Genomic DNA, 10,811 nt, shown 5'->3' on the forward strand with positions numbered 1-10,811 from the left:
CCCAGGGTCTCACCAAGCTCTATTTCTTTCTTTTCTATTTCTTTCTGTTCTATTTATGTCACTCTTTACCTTAATAGTACACCCACCACAACGTGGACAACAACTAAAGACAAAGTAAATTAAATAATTTTCTTAATAATTTTTCCTAAATTATGAAATCTTAATCAGGTATGTAAATTTCTGCCCAGACTGGGCACGGTGGCTCATGCCTATAATCCCAGCACTTTGGGAGGCCGAGGTGGGCAGATCACCTGAGGTCGGGAGTTTGAGACCAGCCTGACAAACATGGTGAAACCTCGTCTCTACTAAAAACACAAAAATGAGCTGGGCATGGTGGTACGCGCCTGTAATCCCAGCTACTCACGAGGCTGAGACAGGAGAATCACTTGAACCTAGGAGGCAGAGGTTGCAGTGAGCCAACATCACGCCACTGCACTCCAGCCGGGGCAACAGAGCGAGACTCCGTCTCAAAAAAAAAAAAAAAAAAGTTGCTAACGAGAATATTTCATTTAACCTGTGGTTAATTAACGTAAGGACTTATGTAGAGCTTTTATCTCAAACCCTATTTAAATTAATCTGGAGCCATTCTTTAGAGGTGTTTCTCATATCTTGAATTTTAAACCTTATGCAGTCTGAGTACCTGACCAGAAGCATCAGGGTTTCCTTTTGGAGCAGTTTTGGTCTATTTGGCAGCCTTCAAATCCTGACTTAATTATCCTTTGTACTTGAGAGTCAATAATATGGTCATTTTAAAATGTAAAATGCACTCTGCAATACATATTGTGACTTTTCTATTCAATGTGTTAATACGTGGAAGCATTCTGCTATTCTTGCTACATGTGCATGAGCCTGAATTCTTAAAATATGCTGAGAAGTGGCCATATTCTGGGGTTGCAATTTGCAAACTTGTGAAAGGCAAATATATGAATCAGCAAAATTTGTATTAATTTCAAATATTTAAAGGAGAGCTTGTAAAGTTTGATGAAAATAACCATATTGTGTGGATAAATATTGCAGATAACAGAGAAAACACGTAATAACAGTGGATTTAGAATTTAGTAAGCCTTTCTGTCATTTTTTCGAATTTTCTATGTGCACAAACACATCTTCTAGAAATAATATCAAGTACATATTTTCTTATTCAAAAATAATGGGTTGATTATTTTGTTGTTTACATTTTACTGGTAAGGCTCTCCAAATTTTTTATTTTGCATAGCTGTGGTTCTGAATCTCAAGAGGAAGAGGTTCAATAAAATATAATGTTTTCCAAATAAGTGTTTTAGGTGGTTCTATATGATTAAAACGTGTTTAAGTCCAGTTTCGCTGGAATCTCTTTCCTGACGTATCTAACAAATTTTTGAAAATTCTTGGCCGCTATTTCTTCAGATAGCTTTTGTCCCATCATCTCTCCCTCCTACTTTTAAGATTACAAAATATATTAATTACATGAATATTATAATTTTACTGTGTTTTGTTTTCTATTTTTTAATCTAAATAACTTAGTTTGAGTATTTTCTATTAATTTATTTTTCATATCGTCATTTTTTGTCTTTTATCTATGAGTTAATTTTGCATATCAGAATCTTCAATTATTGTATTGCCTTATTTTTTCCGTTTGATTTTTTTTATATGACTTTAAACTATCCAGCTTATTATCTATATTAAAAGATCAATGAAAGTTATTTTCACAATAGATAATATATTATCTATATTAAAAGATCAATGAAAGTTATTTTTACTTAATTATAAATTAAGTAATAATTGTGATCCATATATTTGAACGTATCTGTAGCACCTGAGAATGTTTCTGTTGTCTGTTTTTCTTAATGTGTCCAGTTTTTCTTAATATGTCCAGTTTCTCTACAAATCTACTATTTTTTCCCTTTAATGACAGGCATTATATATAAGAAATCATGGAGTCCATATAAGAATGTCTTTTTCTAAATAAAAACTATATTGTTTGCTGGTACTTCAATTAAAAGTTCAGCTTAATGAAATCAGAAATTTTCACTGATACAACTCTAGGTTTCAGTCTTTGTATTATCCTCAGAAGAACTGCTTAGCTGCCACATTATGTTGAGCTCCTTGGATTCTCACCCTATGTGGTTAATAACTAGCAAATACCTTGAGAGGGAAAGAATACGCAGGGAATAACTTTTAGATGGATGACTCTAATGAATTTATCTGCATTTCAGGATCTTGGTTTTCTAAGTCCTGATTGCCTCAGTAGATCCTATGGAATGCAAATAATTATTTTGATATTGTATGTAACTTTTTTGCGGTTTTCTTGGAGAGGGATTTAGTAAGCTGCAAATTATTACATTGCAATTGGAACCAGAATTCTCCATCTTACTTTCTAAGATATTTATCATGAAGTAAGCAATTTTAGTATTAATTTTATGAACCTAATTAATATTTAATTTGAGATTATTTAAGGAATTGTCATCAGAACATTTGATTGGGTCTGCTAGGCTTTATCATGTGTCTATCATGTAACTTGAATATTGAGTCTTCCCTATGGTAGAGTATGGCATTTATTAAAGGTTTTTTTTTTGAAACAGCCTATGCCATTAATACATGAAGTGACAAAACTAAGTATCATGGACTTTTCAAAATCATAAAGTTTATTAAAATAGTTATTATTGATTAGTTATTCTAAGTACTGAGCTAATACATTCTAATTTTTTAATAGTGGGGTACAGAACGTGAAACTCAATAATTCACTTACAAATTTAAGTGTCAGTAGTATTTGCAAACCAGGTTTCATATTTTTTCTTTTTTCTTTTTTTTTTTTTTTTTTTTGAGACGGAGTCTGGCTCCTCTGTGGCCCAGGCTGGAGTGCAGTGGCCAGATCTCAGCTCACTGCAAGCTCCGCCTCCCGGGTTTACGCCATTCTCCTGCCTCAGCCTCCCAAGTAGCTGGGACTCCAGGCGCCCGCCACCTCGCCCGGCTAGTTTTTTGTATTTTTTAGTGGAGACGGGGTTTCACCGTGTTAGCCAGGATGGTCTCGATCTCCTGACCTCGTGATCCGCCCGTCTCGGCCTCCCAAAGTGCTGGGATTACAGGCTTGAGCCACCGCACCCGGCCCATATTTTTTCATGATAAAAATCACTTATTTCTGCAAAGCACCATTTACTATGACATCTCAATAATCCTAACTATTTAGAATAGTATAATTATCTTCCTCAATATCAAATGAATGAAATTAGCATTTCATTGCTAATTAATTTTAGAATAGGTATGTAAATAATTTACTATTTCTGTGATATTTCAGGTTTACTAACAATGTCCTAATCAATACAGACAACATATATTTAAACCTTTTTTTAAACAAGAAAAAAGAACTTTTCCATTTATTTATTATTTCCTGGAGCAAATCTCTTAACCTACAATAGATTATTTGGACTTTTGTTTATTGAACTTGTATTAAAATATAAAAATAAACACAGATACATTAGTTTTCTTAAGAAAATGATAACAACCTGTATGTTATTCTAGATAATTGGCTCTTTATAAATCCCTTTATTATTTTGTGTGTGTGTGTGTGTGTGGTTTATAGGCTGTCATCAACTGGCCACTCAATGACACCTCAAGGTGATTTGGACTCCAGTAGCTCTGAAGAATTCTATCAAGCTGTTCATCATGCTGAGCAAACCTTCAGAAAGATGGAAAGTTATTTGAAGCAGCAGCAACTTTGTGATGTTATCCTGATTGTTGGGAACCGAAAGATACCTGCACATAGGTACAGTAGTCTGCCTCTACTGGAAACATGCATTCACATGTTGAAAAGTGACAGACTGGCTTGCAGATTGCAAAGTGTTATATGATTAAGGAAATGAGGATTCACATTTTTAAGAGATTTTTTTTGTTGTCGTTTGTTTTGTTTATACTTGTTTTTTTCTTATTTTTCTCTTGTGGAAAAGTTGAAATGCTATTGTAGGTAATAATTTTTGGAAAAACAAAACAATTATAGAGTTTTTAAAACTAAAACTACTTATAACTAGGGCTGATAGCTATGGAGGAAAAATGTTATTATCTGGGACTGTGGGATCCAAAATCATACTAATTTTAGGCACACTAATTTGAGAATTGTGCCTAAAATCTGAAATGAAGTATGCTATTCCATCAGAAACTAAAGAAAGATTATCTTAGTTATATATTTATATCAACTAACAAACTAAGGTATTTCCTATTGACATTTTCATTTAATATTTATTTAAAATTAAATTGTTTCATACTGATATTATTTTTAAAGCCATAACACATTTGAAAGCTAATAGTTCTATGCATTAAAATGAATCCAGAAAAACATGGCTGTATATCTACCATGATAGAAATATTGCAATATGGACGTTGAATTTAAGTCAGTGTCTTGAAGTGCATGGGGAAGGACATTTGACACAATAACTACTGTAGGTGATTTAGAGTCCAATCTGTCAGTTAACTATTTAAAGCATTTTGATAATATATTATTGATTTTATTTTTTAAATATAACTGCGAAGTTGAGTTACCATTTGCAAGAGAATTCACAAATAGTCATTATTATTGAGATAATTATTCATTGTCATAATATGTGTGGCAAAACCACAAATTATCCTGAGCTAGCATCTAAATAGCATCTAGATAATAATTCAATTATATTCTTCAGAGTAAGAGCTATTCTTGAGAGTGTAATTAAATTTACTTCACTTAACTTATAAATTAAATCATATTGTATGTATTTTTTAAGAAGACAGGAGGTGTCAGTCAACTCAAAAATATATTAACACATCAGATGTTCATTAATTTTTTTTTTTAAAGTGTTTCCTATAATTTCTACAATCTTGTAGTCTTTTATTGGTCTTGATTCAATATTTTCTTTTTCATTTGAAACATTTTTATCCAATCTGTTGAGCAATTATTCTGAATTCATAATATTCTACATTGTTTCCTTTATTACTCTTTATATACATTAGTTATTTCCTAAATAGTTTATTTAGTTATGCAAATTGTTTACAATATTCTTATTGAATGAGAAATCAATATTCTTGTTTTATATTATTCTAAAACATTTGAGCAATGTATTACTTTTACATGTATTATTCTGAACATATAAATATTTAATATATTTAGAATATATTAAACTAAATATGTTATTATGGATCATTGATGTGTTTCTTAAATATGATACAAAAAATTAGTTTTAAATATCATTATGGCTAACTCAATTCAAATAAAGTTTTATCTTTTCTTTACACTGTTAAGTGATAAATTTAGGCACATTACTATTTTAAAGAGTTTATTTGAGCAAACAGCAACTCATGATCAGGTAGCATGAGAGCACAAGCTGTTCAGGGTCCCACCTAAAGACAACCAGAGGAAAGTTTTCATAAGACACTTGTGGAAACAAGACAAATAAAATATTTGATTGGTTAAAGCAGGGCAAGAGCCTAGTTAGAGGTTGGTTGGTGGTTTCTGATTGATTAAATTACTCTGAGTTGGTTTTTGCTTGGTTTAGGTAGAAAATAAAAACCTGGAGATGTCTCAGCCTAATGACCTCTCAATTAATTTTTTAACACTATAGTTTAAAACTTTATACTAATTATTTTACAAGTAATGTACATCTTAGAATTCTAAGTTAAACAAATATTAATAAATATAAATAAATATTGTGAGACACTTGAAAAGAACAAGCATTTTTGTGAATCATTGCAGGTATTCGATACCACTTTATTGATACTTTTGCCTGATGAAACAGTTGTAATTAATGCACAGCTAGCTCTTGACTTAAAATGAATAATCATTAGTAATAAACTAATACATTTTAACACTTTTATTATATTTTGGTTAGTACAACTAAATATTGTCTTTAAGCAAAATGTATCTGGTATTGGAATCATTACCACTAAAAATTGTGTGGCTAATATAATAATTTCAAATAATATAAAAATAAATAATTTTTCTGAAGATTTATAGCTCTTTCAGTAAAAGCACTGCTAGCTAATGTTATTGACACTTGCTCAGTATTCATTCATAATTATATATGTTTAATTTATATTAATAATATTATCATTCCAAACTGTCAAATTTTAACATATTACCCTCATTGAAGGAATCTACACAAAATCATTTATTTATGTGCTGGTTATATTGTATATGTTTTTAACTTGATACTGATCACAATTATCAATCATTTTATGAAAGGTCATGTTTATGTAATAGTTTTGTTTATTGTTAGGCATACTTTTAAGTAGGTAAGGTCTCAAAGGCTAATAATATATCAGATAACACATCAGTATATTTTTGCATGAAAAATAATTAAAATTCTGAATTTCTTGTGCTTTAGGCCTTGAAGGAAATCTAAGATGAATATAACTTTCTTACAAATAGCCCAAGATAATTGATCCACAACAAGTAAACCAAAAATTTGAATGTAAATCCTTGAATTTCAAACATGAAAAATTTTTTATAGGTAGGCAACCTTTAATCTGAGGTTCAGATGAGGAAAATTAGGCTGACACAGTCAATATTAACAATTGGATATTTGAATTTTCAATGATAGGAAAATTAGGAGGTGTTCACGGCCTTGTCTGATATAATGTACAGATATGAAGTGAAATATGATTGAGCTTGTGAAAGTTTTCTTCCCCCTTAGCCATTATTAAGAATAAGAGCATTTTGCAGACATAAAGGGGGAAATCTTATGTAACTAACATACTTACTCTTGAGTTGGAAATAATGTTATTTATCATTTTATATTCATCGAAACTGTGTGGAATGATATATGTCAAAAACTTAACAAATCTTATTCCTGTGATGTAGGGCTCATAGGTAGGAAAGGACGCATGGCTAACTTTTTTCTGAAATGTATAAACAGATGTATTATTTAAATTTTTACAACAAGCATGCAATACGTTCATGATCAAATGAAAGCTTAAATGAAGAACAAAATGATATTTGATAGATAGAAAAGTATCGTATTCTACAGACCAAAAACCTTGGCATTTAAAAATGTGTTATATTCTTTTTCACTGTTTGTGCATATTTGACAATAAATTTAGTTATTTCAACAAAGTATTTATTATTTTAATGTTCTTTATAGTGCACTAGTATGTAGACAGATGAGGCTAAAGTGACAATTGAAATGATGCATTTAGCAGCACTTAAACCACAATTAAATACATTAAAAAGAAATTATTTACATAAACTACATGTGTTAATACTCAGAAGTAAGCAAATAATATTGCTGCTCTGTGTTGATGGAAATTTCATTTACATAGATTATCTTCAATAGAAGAGGAATAGCATTTCTTTAATTTTACTAAATCATCCATCCACCTAAATCTCTCACTCAGTTTGATAGTTTAAAATAACTCTGTAGCAACTTCAGAAAAAAATAATTATGAAGCTGAAAAACTTGTTTTCTTGATCACTTGGATATCACTTTAATGTTTTGCTTATGTCCTTAGTAGATTGTCAGCAGTCAATGAAGCATTTTTCTTTGCACTAATTAAAACAAACAATTATGAAACATAACTCTAGCATTGGCCTATGCCCTGTTGGTGATGCATAATGATTATAAAACATAATGCTTTTCTTTGTAGAGTTTTCAATATACTTGAGGAGTTAAAGATAAACCGTAAGATAATTAAATAAATTATTATAGTTGCAGATAAATGCAAGGCAGAATATATGGTTCTAATTCCAAGTTCAAGACATAGTCAAATAAGGAAATGAGCAACATATGATAGAGTATTATGAAAGCTTTTCAGAGAAATTGAGTGTGAGGTAAGGCTAGTGGAAAAGACATGGCATACTATTTTAAGTATCAATAATATTATGGAAAAATAGAGAAATAAAAAGTTTCTGTTTGCAAAAATTTCAAGGATAATGACTTGGTGGAAATAGAGTTTGTATTGGAAATAACTAGGAAATTAAACCATAAAAATAAGACAAATATGATTATGATAGACCTTAAGAGCCAGGAGATAAGTTTTGCTCTCGAAACAGTATGTTTAATTAGAAGCTAATGTAGTTCTTGAGGAGAGGAATTACATAATTGAGTCAATGATGATGATGATAGTTAACACTCACTGTGTTGATTATGTTTCAGGCCTTGTTTAAAGTGGTTTGCATTTACAAATCATTTTGTCTTTAAGAAACAGAAAATTCTTAATTTCTCACTTTTATCTATAATATAGAAAATGGAGGCATGGAAAACATTTAGAATGTACTCAAGTTATTCACTCAATAATTGGTGAAATTAGAACTCAAACCCAGGCAATCTGGGCACTGAAATAAAGACTTTAACAACTACAATAGACTGACTATCATAATTTAGAAAGGTAGTTTTGAAATATGGTATGGTTTTAGAAAACGCATAAAAGACAGGCACGGCAGAAACTAAAGATCTGAGAAGCTGTTTTGGTTAATCCAGGCATGAAAGGAAGACTATATGAACATAAGGTATGAGCTGAGTAGTATTTTGAAGGATGCTGTCATAAGCCAGGTTCCCTCATAACAGAGCCTGAACCTGGAATTCAGGTCTTCATGACTAATTTAAAAGCTGACCTCAGAAGAAACAGAAGCAGGATAGGGCAGAGGAAGGAAAAAATCAAGGATGAAGACTTGCTTCATCTTTATCTCTCCGGAAGCTCTGCATATGACTTCCTGCAGAATGGGTCACACCTCAAAGCAAGAATTTATCCTTATTCTTAGTCAGTGCTTTAAGATCCACCCACAGCTTGAGAGTCAGGAGAGGTGGTGGCAGTTGAAGGATAAAGTGTGAGAAGCAGGAACACATAGACTCCCAAGGAATAAGGAGCTGCTATTAGGTCAGGTCCAGTTCTTGAATAAAAGGAGCATCTTGGTGCTGTTAGGTACTAACATCACTGCCCTGGGGACATGGGCAGGCCTCATGAAGAGGACAAGAACACATTCAAACAGAAAGATGGATTTTACATCATATTTGATATAGGAAATAAAGTAGAAATAAACATAGTGTTAATTTCATAATTTTGACTCTGAAAGTTCATAAATTCGATTCTGGAAGTGCACCAATTAGAAACAGGGAAGTATAAAGGAAAGAAATATCAGTGGGAAATCTTCGAGTTTTAGTTATAATGAAATGCTCCTGGGATATGTGATGAGCAGTTCTACAGGCATTTGAGATACAAGGTTAGGTTTAAAACCACTGTAAAAATAATGATTAAGGCAACGCTCAAGAATGATTCTGAAACAGTGAGCGTCAAGGCAAAATGTAGAGGTCTGAATAAAGCCTGCGGCAGCGACAGGGTTAAAGAGTAGAACCAAGAAGAAAAGTCAATGAATCAGAGTTAAGCTGAGATAAGAAGTCTGCACAGCTTTCGCTAAAACATAGATTTAAAAAAGGAATGGGAGGTTAACAATATCAAACACCATAATAAATTGAAGTGGAACTTACAAAAGTTTAATAGATTTGGAAGGAAATAAATTTGTAGTGGTCTCAATAAGAGATTTTCTAGTGTGGTTGCATGCATGTACTTCTTTATGTATGTTTTACTCCTGCTTCTCTAGCATTAATAGAACTAAATATGTACATATAAAAATATTAATTTATGTTATGCATTAAATCCCTCTTCTAAAATTTAATTCATATCTTATGTCACCAAATCTAAATGCAGTATAAACTTTTCTGCAGTTTTTTTTTTTTTACTGAGTTAGCAGTATTTAGTATGTTATAGTTGGAAGAGAAGGTATTATGTAATTATTTAAAATTGAATAATATAGGTCATAATATTTTGCTCTATAGAGATGTGGCATTGCTGCAACTATAGATATTGTACGTGTAAGATTAAGCTGGTTAAATTTATGTCGATCTATTTCTTATGCGTAAGAAATATATTTATCCTCTAGTTTATAATTGTTTGTATCATACAATGTTTTAATTAATGCTTTTGATAAAACTGACCATCTGACACTAATTTATCTAATTGGTAAGTAATAAATATTTGAAGATCTCTGTGTCTTAATCATTTTTTCAAATTCTGGTATTATAAAGAGTTGACATTTTAGTTACTAACTGCCTGACATAAATGCATAGGGAACTGAGAACTTTAAATATGTCTTAACATGTTACAATCCTCAGCATTAATATTAATAAAATATTTAAAACCACGAATCTTATAAGGTATTTCTTAAATGCATAAATTAGATAGTTAAGTCATGTTTTCCAATTAAAAGAATGTATTTTGTGTTCAAGTTAAATTATAACATGCCCTTCCACTTATCTTGTATATAAGATAAAATATATAGCAGATAAAACTTCAAAATAAATAAATGAAAAAAAAAGTCTCCTGAACAGTTTTAGATAATAATTTCCTGTGTTGATCTAACTTCCTTTCTTTTCTCTATAGTGTTCTTAGGAAAAACATGCATTCAAATTTTGCTGTGGTTTTGCTTATACGTGTAAGCATCACTTTAATTATTTCGACATATTCCCAACTGTTTTGAGCACTTCTTTACTCTCTGCAACAAAAGCTATTCCAGGCTGATTTTATACTTATTCTGCTCCACTCTGCAGTCTGTTCTTTTTCTAAGGAGTTTTTGACAGACATACACACATACATACATATGCACAAACACAAATAATTCATATATTTTATGTTTAAAACAAACAATTTATATTAATACCTTCAATTTCAATCCATAATACCTTTAATTTCATAGGTTTGGTTTTTTTAAGTCTTCTGCCTTTCCATGTAGGCACATCTTGAAGGTACTGCAGGTTGGATTCTAGACTACCATAATGAAGTGAATATCACAATTAAGCAAGTCACCTATATATATACAT

General features: G+C 31.0%; 1 protein-coding gene across 2 annotated transcripts in view; it reads left to right on the forward strand.

Moving 5' to 3' along the window:
* The window catches only part of KLHL1 (kelch-like family member 1), a 457,257-nt gene that overhangs the window by 161,114 nt on the left and 285,332 nt on the right, over nucleotides 1-10,811 (forward strand). Inside the window, exon 2 of one of the 2 annotated variants that reach the window (XM_011932163.1) lies at nucleotides 3,560-3,742. The exons of the other annotated variant lie outside the window; for it this stretch is intronic. Coding sequence (XP_011787553.1) covers nucleotides 3,560-3,742 — 183 coding nt within the window. The remainder of the gene's footprint in view (nucleotides 1-3,559; nucleotides 3,743-10,811) is intronic. 2 annotated transcript variants of the gene reach the window in all.

The sequence above is a fragment of the Colobus angolensis genome, unplaced genomic scaffold, assembly GCF_000951035.1.
Source record: "Colobus angolensis palliatus isolate OR3802 unplaced genomic scaffold, Cang.pa_1.0 Scaffold94, whole genome shotgun sequence".
Classification (NCBI taxonomy): domain Eukaryota; kingdom Metazoa; phylum Chordata; class Mammalia; order Primates; family Cercopithecidae; genus Colobus; species Colobus angolensis.